General features: G+C 29.3%; 1 protein-coding gene across 4 annotated transcripts in view; it reads left to right on the top strand.

Annotated features, from left to right (window-relative positions):
• The window catches only part of LOC107441878 (mediator of RNA polymerase II transcription subunit 6), a 29,745-nt gene that overhangs the window by 10,244 nt on the left and 6,854 nt on the right, over positions 1–12,647 (top strand). For all 4 annotated transcript variants that reach the window (XM_043048372.2, XM_043048373.2, XM_043048371.2 and 1 more), the window contains exons 3-7: positions 4,662–4,821; positions 4,901–4,992; positions 6,095–6,177; positions 7,154–7,193; positions 8,973–9,041. In XM_043048372.2, coding sequence (XP_042904306.1) covers positions 4,662–4,821; positions 4,901–4,992; positions 6,095–6,177; positions 7,154–7,193; positions 8,973–9,041 — 444 coding nt within the window. The remainder of the gene's footprint in view (positions 1–4,661; positions 4,822–4,900; positions 4,993–6,094; positions 6,178–7,153; positions 7,194–8,972; positions 9,042–12,647) is intronic.

Here is a 12,647-nt window from a genome sequence, read left to right as displayed (position 1 = left end):
ATTTCAATAAAACATTGGAAAATTTCAACAAAACATCGACCGAAACTTGCAATGAACACAATATAAGCAAAATTAATAAACCCAATAAAAAGGGTTTTGAATTGAAGCAAAAATTAATGGAGTAAGCGCAGAAAGAAAAGGAAGAAAAAAAAAACTCTCTTCTTCATTAAGCTTGAATATTCTCAGATTCAGGTGCACAGAATTATCTAATAACAGTTAGATACTATCTAAATTTATATGTGTTTAAATAGAATCTGTTTACTTCCATCGCCACATAAATTCGACGAAATACGAATCGAAAATGGCGTCTGCAATACTGGACTAGCGGTGACATTTTTTCCTTTTTTATGACTGCCCACATACCTTCGATCTTATTGACCAGATTCAAAAGTAACCTTACCAGTCGGTATCCAACGTAGAACTAACGGACCTCTGAAATTACATATACCGTTGAACATTAAAAAATAACGCTGAAATCTAAACCAATCAGAATCACGATTGAGTTTCAACATCGCCCAGCTTGGCGATCACAACTTGGCGAGAATCAAGGGGCACCCTCTAATACAGTCTACCCATAAACGGGAAAACACAAAGTGGGAAACGTAACGGGAAAAAGATGAATCGAAGTTCGATTATATATACTTTTATCAATGTAGGCTTATTCCATGTCAACTTGCTCAATATCCGTGGCCATTAATTCACAGATTTTTATGAATATTTTTTGTTTCAAAGCCCATGTTCTAAAATTAATTTTCTTTTTATGTTTTCGGACAAAAAGTACGAAGAAAATAAGCTTACAAGAAAACCTTTTAATATTTGATTTAATTTAATAAATTGACGAAAATCTGGAAGGTGGCTCATACGTTTTTAATGCTTAGTACATTTTTTTGTTGGGAGCCGTTATTTTTAAAATACAGGAAATATGCATCGAAGTATTTCGAAATAAGTAGTTTTTTTTAAAGAAATTTCAAGAGTTTGTTCACAGTACAAGCACAAATTTTACAACGTAATTTTTTTTCCCCGCTTAATATTAAACATAATACTTTTCAACATGACATAAACCAAGAGGGTTTTTTTTTTGTTTTTGATCATTAATTTAAAAAAAAATAGGTTTTCCGCTAAAATATTCTATATCCACTAAAATATTCCTCTTTTTTTCTCATGGTACAATTACAAAGTTCAATGACTAACTTTTTTTTCTAACAAAATGTGTGTTAAATATTATACTTTTCAATGCGAGAAAAATCCAATTTTTTTTGTTTTTGTTCATTAATAAATCGATTTAAGGCCAAAATATTTCTAGATTTTTTATGGCACAATAACAAAAATTCCTTGACATCAATTTTTTTTCTTCACATACTGTAACAGTTGGGCTGAAAAGTTCGTAGGCTGACACATAGATGGGGCTACTATTATTAAAAACATATGATTTTCAGTTAGTTCTAACCTTTGAAAGACACGTGCATAAATTTGACAGCTGTCGGACTAACAGTTTGTGAGATATAGTATTTTTAGTGAAGCAACTTTTGTTAGTTTAAAAACAATGGATAAAAAGGAATTTCGCGTGTTTATAAAGCATTGCTTTCTAGCGAAAAGAAATACTCTTGAAGCCAAGGCTTGACTTGAGAAACATTATTCGAACTCTGTACCAGGAAAATCAACCATTGAGAAGTGGTTTGCTAAGTTTAAACGGGGCGAAATGAACACCGACGAAGATGCTCACCGTGGACGCCCCAAAGAGGCTGTTAGCGACGAAAATATCAAAAAAGTCCACAAAATAATTTTAGATTACCGTAATGTGAAATTGATCAAAATATCTGAGACTCTAAAGATATCAAAGGAAAGTGTTAGACATATCGTGTATGAATAGCGTTATTGGAGCGTTTGAACTACGAAATCGCAGAAAAACGGCCCCATTTGAAGAAGAAGAAAGTGTTGTTTCATCAAGACAATGCACCGTGTCACAAGTTAATGAAAACGATGGCAAAATTATATAAATTGCATTATATTATTTTGCCATCGTAAATATTCTGTGAATTGATACACGAACATAAACAAGTCTAAACCGGTTTCAGCCGCGTAAAAACAATAAAGCTGTAATAGTATCACCTGATAATTAAGATTTTACATAGATTCTTATAATGCGTCGAATAATTTGGCCAGGACTGTATATATGATATGGCACTCTCCTCTTAAACATTAGTTGTAAGATCATTAACTTAATATGCTGAAATGGTAGCAGCAAAACTAAGAAAATAAAATGTATTTTATTACTTTTACATTCATCACAAAATTTAATTTCCTTAACTCCAAATATCAAGTTTCAAAGTTGAAGATAACCTAATTACGATACTGATGCTTTCGGTTCTCGTATTTTTTAAATGACTGCACGAACCGTTTTAAAAATATTAAAATGTGGATGTTTCACGATATGTTGAAGTTCTACGTGCATAGAATTCTTAGCAAAGTACCAAATGTAACAGTATAATTTACAGTGTCTTCATAAAAATATGAAGATGGAAAAAGTGGACATGTTTCAAATGCTCAAAAATAGACACCCATTCTCAAAACTTGCCTTCTGACGTGAATTTTTGAACGCTCAAAACATGTCTATTTTAATTCATCATCATATCTGGCTAGACAGCCCAGGTTGGGCCAGTGCCTTCCTTTGAATTCGAATCCTCTTCTCTCTACTTTTGACACTTGTTCGCCAGTTTTTCTCCTTTAGAGTAAGGAAATCAGTCTCAACTAAATCCAACCATCTCAGCCTGGGTCTACCTCTTTTCCTGTTCGTTAGGGGTTTGTGTAACAGGATTTTTTTTTTAATTTGAGTCATCATTCCTTCTGAAAATGTGAGCTGCCCAGTTCATTCGATGTATTTTAATGGTCTACTTTAATTATCAACGTCATATTTATTGAAGTCAACGAATTATCTTTTCGCTTCAGTTTATTAGGACTATTTTTTTTTGTATTGAAGTAGTAAATTACTTCACGCGATATTAAAATAAGTTTTACGAAAGATAATAGCATAGGCTCTGAGATTGAAAAAATAGTTACGAGTCACAACTTTCTAATATATATAAATATATAGATAGATAGATAAAATTTAGGGTATGCTTTTCAGGGTATATTTTACTTTGATTAGAACTTGAATTTTTAATTTAATGAACTTTTTAAATTTTCCCCTAATTCTTGGTTCGAGGAAAGTAGTAATATTTTTCAATATTTGTAATTTTTGTAATAATTGTAGGGTAAACCAACCAGTGAAGGAACACTACCCAGTGAAGAAACATTTCATATATATTAATTAAAAATAAGAATTTGAAAGTTTTTCTTTAGATTGATTGGTAACAATAGCTTACTGCCAAACAATAGGAAGTCATCTAGCAATGTTTTGGATTACCTGGTCACATAGACTTCTCTGGAAAAAATTTTAAATTTGTTATTATCTCTGCAACACCTTGTTTCTTTGAAAAAGTTATAAGGAGAGTGTTTATATTTATATGTTTGAAGTGGAATTAATTGCATGTAATAGTTTTATTTTTCTCACTGTGAAAATAAGAATTCAAAATATAGTTATTGAAGTTACGTTTTATTTTTTTTAAGCATCATAGCATAATAAAGTACTGAGATAAGGGGGTGTTTATTCACTGGATCACCAAACGATGAAAAACCAGTGAAGGAACAAGTGTTCCTTTACTGGGTTTTTTTCTAAGTTAATGAAAATAAAAGATAAACTTTAATTTTCTTGTACCTTTAGTGATGTTCCGCATCAAAAGTATGTTAAAAATACGAAAAACAACTTCTAACCAGTGAAGGAACAGGCATGTTCCTTTACTGGGCATAGATTTCCCAGTGAATGAAAAGTATGTGTTAATATGTTGACACTTTACTTTTCAATTCATGATTACAAAAAAAAGATAACATTTTCCACGTATTTGTATGTTATAATTTCAAGAATAGGCTTCTTTTTAGATATTTGTATGGCATATAAGTTCATAAAGAGCATTAAAAAATAACCAAATTTAAGTTTTCCTTCACTGGGAAATTTTGTGTTCCTTCACTGGTAAGAGCTGTTCCTTCACTTGGTCTTCTTACTACTTGTTATTTGAACCTCCAAAACTTTAAAATAATATTATGTTGGTTCTCTACAATTTTTTTACATAATTTGCAATTAGTAGCAAATATGTTGTCACTGTCATTTAACTAAAATTACGAATTTTGAAATTAATATGATTTTTTAAAAGGCAAGCGAAGCTTAAGTGTTCCTTCACTGGTTAGTTTACCCTAGTATTAAATAAATAATCCCAAGAATACCTGATTCAAAACTTCATTCGATTCAAAAATACATTTATATATTACATATTTGATATCTATTTTTGAAGCAAATGAAGTTTTTAATCAGGACAATGAAGTGTTAGTTCATCATTATAAATATCAGTACAAATTTTTCTGGCTCATTTCTATTTTTAATTCATAAGATTTAAATTTAATCTAACACAAGTTTTGGCCAATCTTTTTGTCACCTGCAAAATTTTTTTCAACTCTGCTTCTGCAGCCTTAAATTTATTATACTTAATTTTTAATCCTTCTATGAGTATTATGATGACTGTTCATACTAATCAGTGTTCCCTGTCAATAATAATATGGATTACTTTCAGAAAATCCCTTAAGTATTTCCTGGCACGATAGCTCTTGGATTCCAGTCCTTAATACTGCAAATGTTATGGAATATTTTTCAGAGAGAACAAATCCCTTCTACGATCGTACCTGTAACAATGAGAACTTAAAAATGCAAAGGCTAGGGCCGGAGCATTTAGGGTAATGATTCTCTTTTACTTTTGATATATTGCGCTTTTTTTAATTACTTGTTCCTAATTAAGATTTTTTTTTCTTTTAGAAATATGATTGGATTGGAATATTGTTTACTACATGTACAAGAACCAATTTTATATGTCATTAGGAAGCAACATCGGCATTCTCCGAATCAAGGTAAGTTTTCAGGAATTTTTTTAAAAATGAAATTAGAAAATTGTAGGGCTTAGAGCAATATATTAATCCGCACATTTTTCCATGTTTTTTTTTTAGTGAAAATCACCACAATAATTAATGCTACACAATAAAATGTTTTTATGTATAGTGTTGCTGTCTCCTAGAAATTTTTGAAGCAAATGCTTATCTGGGCAAAATACTTTGAAACAGTTTATTTTAAAAATGTTACCCTTCGAGAAAGTCTGACTTGTTGCTATACTGTCCTAACAACTTCAATTTAATAGTTATGTTGGCTAATTTTGTTGTTTGCAATTTATATTGATAATGTTTGCTTCCAGAACTATGTTTTAACTAAACGTTTTAATAAATTTTTAATGCTTTATAATAAATACTTGTAACTTCTTTACTTAATTTTTAAATTTATGTCATGCAATGTAACTTTAAAATACATTTTAAAAAATTACAATCGATGTAAATACTTTGAAAATTTTGTCACGAAACTGGTAATACATTCTGTGAGATCATGACCGAAGTTTTTTGGAATACTATTTAAACAGTCACATCTTCAACATTCTTTTACATATGTGCATAGCTACCGACTTTGCTGAAGTTTTCTGCATTTATCATCTCATTTTATGACTTTCTGCTCTGAAATTGAAACCTGCATTTTGAAATAGTACCTTGAAATTTTGTACCTTTTTAAAACTACTTATGTATGCGAATATGGGTTCTTGTGCCTTTCTCAGCTAGTGACATCTTGAATTTATGCTGTGCTTCAGCCTCATTGATGTTGTCTGTCATTAATTTTTGAAAAATATAAAACGTTAAGCGTCTTATAAAAAGGATTTTTTTTTCTGTTTCGAATTTATACGAGCTGATTGTGTTAAAACACTGCTTTCCACACGAGGAATATTATATTCCAATAGCTGTAGTTTTTTTTTTCTAATAAGGAATAAAAATTGAAAATTTGTAAAATCTCTACATTTTAAGTAATTTCTTCACCAATTTTGTAAGGAATTTTAAAAATGTATCTGTTTATATCTTCACTGTTATCACTTTACTGCACAATGTAACTAATGTAAGTTTTTTTGTCTTCTTTTAGTTACACCCATTTCTGACTATTATATATTAGCCGGAGTTGTATATCAGGCACCAGATTTAGCTTCTGTTATTGGATCACGAATGGTATTTAAAATTTATTTTTATATTATGATTTATTTTTACATGCATAAAAGGCTTTTTGTTACAGACTATTATTCAAATGATAAAGAGTACCTCAAGCCTTTACTCTTAAAGTAATAGTCTTATATTAAGATGGTCTTGATTTATGTTAAAATCTTTAAACTTTGTTGCTTGAAATTTTAATTGATTGTGAGAAAGAACAATATACTTTTAATTAAGATTTTTTATCTTTCATTTAAGATCATATTTATGAATTTGGACTTCAATACAATTTGCTTCTTTGTTTTTTTATCTCTAAAGGTTAATGATGCGACAGGACCCTAGCCTTTCACAGAATTTTATCCTAAGCCATCCTGTTTATTTCCAAGAATTTCTAATTTATTACTTTCATAGTTTTAAATCCGTTTTCTAAGCAGTCAGACCACCTAAATCTTGGTCTTCCTCCTTTTCTAGTATTGATTGGTTTACATGTAACAAAAACCTTTAAAAGCTAAATTGTTATTTTATTTTTCTGGAATTTTATTGATTTCTTTCATGTTCTAGTGCTAAGTTATATATCACGGTTTTTAATTTATTGTAGTTCTCTATCTAGCCTTTTGTTGCCATTTTCATAGTGAAACTAATTAAAAGTAAACTTTTAATAAATTTGTCTGAAGGATTATTTTTATAAAAATTGTGATTGTAAGAAAATGTTTTTCTGTTACTTTTTCTGAATTACAAAAACTAAATTTTAAATTTCTTGAAAGTTCTAATAATCTTAAAAGTTCTAAAAAGTGAAAAAATTGAAATGAAGTTTTTTAAAATTTATCTTTAGTTATTTTTTGATTGCAGACAAATTTTAGTTTTTAAACTCTAGTGTTTTTTACTCTTTTTAAAATTTAAATCTCGAACTTATTTTCTATGATATAAGCTTTAGTCTATTTATTTTTATTCTGTGTTTTAAAACATGGATATCTTAAAATTTTATTAATCTTTTCAGCTGACAATGGTTCATCATCTGCAGTCAGCATTTGATGAAGGTAAATTTTTCGTTGATTGTAAACTTTAAACAATATATATATTGTATATTGAGCCGGCCAGGTGGCCGAGCGGTTAGCACGCCTGACTGTGAAGCCAATGACTGCGGGTTCAAATCCCGCTCTTGGCATGGATGTTTCTCTCTCTTGTGTAGTCCTCTGTTGTGTGTGAATGTGGCCCACCCTATGAACGGGTTTGTGGTAGTGTGGTGTGGGCAATGTTACTCGCCTTCGTGACTTAGGTTCATAGGTGCCCACTGGGTAAAGCGAAATGAGTAACACCTCTGGCATCTTCTAAGGTGAATCAAATAAAGTTCAGTGTCTGCCATTCAAAATATATATATTATATATTGAGCCTTTTACTGTGTTAATTACTGAAAATCCATTATGTATGCAAAAATATTTATGAGAAATTTAATATTTTTTTACTGAATAATAGATGTAATTGTTGGCCCACTAGTAGTTGTGCTTGACAAATGAATAATAGTTAAGCTATTGGTTTCTTACCTGAGTAATATTTTTAATTGTTTTAGATAATAGTCCATATTTCGTACAATTTATTTCACTTGAGCTGCGATGGCTCAGGGGATAGAGCATCGATGTTTGAATACAACGATGGCTGGCCGATATGAATCCGCATCCGACTTGCACCGATCACAATGCTAACGTGAAATATCCTCAGTGGTAGACGGATCGGGGTTAGAGTCCCTTTGCCGTAAAGCTAACCGTGGAAAGCTCTCGTGGTTTTCCTCTTCTTATAACTCGAATGCGGGTTAGTTCCATCAAAAAATCCTCTACAAAGGTAAAATTTCTCCCAGTACATGATCCAGGAGTTCCCTAGTNGTTCAGTGTCTGCCATTCAAAATATATATATTATATATTGAGCCTTTCACTGTGTTAATTACTGAAAATCCATTATGTATGCAAAAATATTTATGAGAAATTTAATATTTTTTTACTGAATAATAGATATAATTGTTAGCCCACTAGTAGTTGTGCTTGACAAATGAATAATAGTTAAGCTATTGATTTTTTAACTGAGTAATATTTTTTATTGTTATAGTAAATATTCCATATTTCGTACAATTTATTTCACTTGAGCCGCAATGGCTCAGGGGATAGAGCATTTGCCTTCCAATGAGGTGAACCGGGTCCGAATACAACAATGGCTGGCCGATACGAATCCGCATCCGACTTGCACCGATCACAATGCCGACGTGAAATATCCTCAGTGGTAGACGGATCGGGGTTAGAGTCCCTTTGCCATGAAGCTAACCGTGGAAGGCTCTCGTGGTTTTCCTCTTCATATAACTCGAATGCGGGTTAGTTCCATCAAAAAATCCTCCACAAAGGTAAAATTTCTCCCAGTACTTGATCCAGGAGTTCCCTTGTCTTCTTGATTGGGTTCAACATTACAATGCTACGGAGTTTAACAATAGTAGTCGTAAACCCAAAAATTGGGTCAGCTGTTCAACGATGGTTATAAAATATATTTCACTTAAAAAAAAATTTATTCATGAGTTTTTTGTTACTTCTCAAATTTTATCTTTTAAATACTTTTACTTAAAGTTGTTTAATTTACATTAATATATAATCAATCTATTTATATTTACTGTTGTTTGATATAAATTAGTAGATTCTTTTTAAGTATACATATTTTTTCTGTTGTTATTTAAATAATTATGAAAGGTCTTTATATTAACTGTTAGTGCTTTTAAGATTGTAAAATTTCAATGTTTTCTGTGTAATTGCTGTTTTTAATGCCTTCTGTTTAATATCTAGCTTCCTCATATTCTCAATATCACCCATCAAAAGGGTACTGGTGGGAGTTCAAGGATAATGAAAAGACAGGTATTTATACCTATTATTTTAGATCTGTTACCTTTCCAAATAGTTCGACAGATTAAATTTTTGAAATGGTGTGAGAAATTTAAATCAAGATTGTAAAGGTGTTTTTTTTTAACTGTAATTATTTATTTATTTATTTATTTTCCTCAATAGTTTAAGTTTACCTTCCTAAAAATTACAAATCAAGTACTTATACATTTTATTGTTTTTATCTAGTAGGCAAAAAACGATCAAATTATTTTTTTAAAGAAATCATCAGTTTAAAGAAATTGAAAGGCATTTTAATACAGGATTGTTTTACGTTTATGTCGTTTTACAAAGTTTTAACTTTTTAGGGTTTTTCAGAATGCTAATTAATAAAAAAGGGAAAATGTACTGTAGTTTTTTTTTATCATTATTTATATAGTTGCAAAAAGTAATTATTGGGAAGGATAAAGACGTAATTTTAAAACATGAGCTTCGAAACCAAATTTTAAATTAATGTTGTAAATATGTTTCTGCATCTTAAAATATCCACAGTATTGAAAGGAAATCATACTAATGAAGCCTGGAAAAGCTCTTGAAAGATAAATTATAATTGCCTTTTCTTTGTGTGATTTTTTTTCTCTCATAAATGAGTAAGTTATAAAAATTGAATAAAAATATTTGTCAATATGCAGTTAAAATATAAGGTATCGTGATTTTTTTTTCTTTAATTTTAAATTTTTTTTTTCAAAAAAAGAGATCTGTTAAATTAATTATGTGATTTTTTTTTATAATTTTAGTTTATTTTCAAGAGCTAATTTTTTTTTTCTTCTGTTTTCATTCAATTTTAATCATGTATTTGTTTATATTATGAATTACTACAAAACAATTTTTAATGTGATAATATACTTTGAAATGCATTTTAATTTGATTTTATTTCTTTGTAATCTTTCAATTATATTTATAAAATTTAACTATGTTATAAACTAATTTTCTTATAGCTGTAAATAATGTGAAATTAAATTAATTGAATTTTTAAAAAAACGTTGAACTCTTTAAGTTGCAAGTTTATTGTATTCTATGTCTTTCATCTCATTGTTATAAATTTTAATTGTTATTTAAATGCGTAAAGAATTTGAATGCGTAAAGAATCTGTTTGACAAATTTAAATAGAAACTTTTTTTTTTAGTTTGATATAAAATATTTTTTGTTCTCATACCCATAAGTACAAAATAATCTTTGTAGATTTATTTTATTAATTGTTAATCAAACATATTACATTAATCTGAGAGAATGATATTGAATAGCATATGTTTGATATACTATTAGCTATATTCTAATCTTGATTATTTTGCTTATTAATTATGCAGACCAAAATAATCAGATTTATCAACAAAAAAATTTACTGCTGTTTTTAAATTTTTAGAATAGTAAAATATTAATAGAAAATTTAGTTTTCCATTTTAATAAAACATTCAATTCTCTATTGAGCATATTAATATGTTATAGCATATTTAATTGTCTCTCTCTTTTTTTAATTTGATATAAAGGTCATAACTAATATGTAACTGCAAAGATTTCCCAGCTAGATTTGGAGACTAAAATTTGAACAAAAGTGATTGGTTATTTTAATCTTTTCTACCAACTATTTCTTCTTTTTTTTTAAAGAATTTTTAGAACTCTTTAAGAATATTATGGAAAAGTCAAACTTCATCAGTTAAATTTTGAAATTTTATAAAGGTGACTTAAATGGCCATTCTCTTATTTAGTAGTTCAGTTTGGTTAAACTGCAGTAACAAATCTTAGATGAAGATTTGTTTTAAAATTTCCCTTTAATTTCTTTGTACTCTTTATTTAAAATCATTTATCTTAATAATAATTTAATAATCAAAAAATTTGAAAAATGGTGATCAAAGAAATCTATTAATTACTTTTTAATTAAAAATTATTAAAACCCTTCTTTAATTAAGTATATTGAGTTCTGTTAATGAATGTAACCAATTTTACAGATTAGAATATTTAAGAAGTACACTGTTTTTAGAATGTGTTTATTTTTCTTTTAAAACAAAACGCTTTTTGTAATATGAACCTGCAGAAAATTCAAACCTTGATATTGAAAAGCCGGCATCCGTTTTTTAAAATCTACATAATGGCATATTTTAAAATATTGAATGTTTTACTAAGTATTCTTATGAATTTAATTGTAAAAGCATCTTTGTTGAAATTTATGTAATAATCTTTTGAGTATTAGCCCCATTTTTTAGCGCACTTTAGATGCTGGCTTTCCTGTATTAAAAAAGCAGTTTTCCTTTTTATTCAATGGGAAAGTAATGCATCGCAATGAACTTTCATTTCAATTTTTTCCAGGTGCTTGGAGGTTAATATAGTTGTTAATAGATGGCTTTTATAATATTTTATTGAAGTTTTAGAATATGCATATTTTTTGTTCAAATAATTGAATGTAAACCCTGTTGTGAACAGATTTATTAAAACAAAGAATCCTTTACAGTGTAACGTCCCATATCCGGACGTCCCTTTCCCGGAAGGATCGATTTCCCGGAGACTTTTTAACAATCAAAATAAACAAACATCTCTCCATCTTCCCCTTTGCTTTAAAAAAAAAAAATTTCTTTTGACACATTTTCTCTTTTTCTAGCTTGCACTGAACCTCTGATTTATGCATTGAACCCATAAATCGCCAGAAATGGGAAGTGAAGATCTACCAAGACCATTGAGTGACCGTTAGTGACGCTCTTCCCTTGGAATGTAGGAAAAAGAGGGAGATTTGTTTTAAAAAACATTTCCACTGAGTCCCCTCCCCCCCTTCTTTCCCATGCAGGTGGCTAGTAAAAGAGGCATTTCCTGGAACCTTTTTATTGAAAGAAGAAATACTGTGGAAAAGGGTAAACAGGGCAAGCGTTAAGGTGGAGGGGGAGTCAAAATGGAAAATTTGAATAGGTCTAAAAGGATACACGTCCTTGAGAAACAAAACATTCGTTCTTCCCCATGCCATGTAATATTTAGGAGGCGGGGGGGAAAAAGGGGGTAACATTCTTTCTTTAGCAGATTCTTTCAGTCATTGAAGAAAAAATAAAGAGAACCCAATCAGCTGCCCCATATTTATGCTTGATTGATAGCCAATGATTGGAGAGAAAACAATAATTTACTTCCCCACCCTCAACTCAAATGATCTCCTCTTTACATTTATTTTCTTTCACAAATAAGGAGGAAATGAATTTTTCTCCTCCACCTACCCACCTTAAGGAATGACGGGAATTTCCCTTTCTTGCTTGAATTATTCTAGTTAAAAATGGCGGATTATTATTTTCATATGGCAATTTTTTTTCGTTTTCTATATTTTAAGCAATAATATTTTTCTTCTAATATTTCATATTTTATTGATTAGATATTCTAATGCTAAAACATTATTCCCCTTAAAAATAATGTTTATTTATTTTTTGCTTCTTAGATTTAGATCATTTTAAGCTTCGTTCCAGAATGGCATAAATTTTCGCTTCCTGCTTGAATCGTTCTAGTTCAAAATGGCAGATTAATATTTTCATAACTGTTAAATTTTTTTCGTTTTCCATATTTTCAGCAATAATATTTTTTTTCTAATATTTTATATTTGATTGATTAGATATT

Source organism: Parasteatoda tepidariorum, chromosome 9 (assembly GCF_043381705.1).
Source record: "Parasteatoda tepidariorum isolate YZ-2023 chromosome 9, CAS_Ptep_4.0, whole genome shotgun sequence".
In the NCBI taxonomy this organism is placed as follows: Eukaryota; Metazoa; Arthropoda; class Arachnida; order Araneae; family Theridiidae; genus Parasteatoda; species Parasteatoda tepidariorum.
The sequence above is the reverse complement of the archived record's forward strand: the minus strand, read 5'-3'. Positions and strand labels throughout refer to the sequence as shown.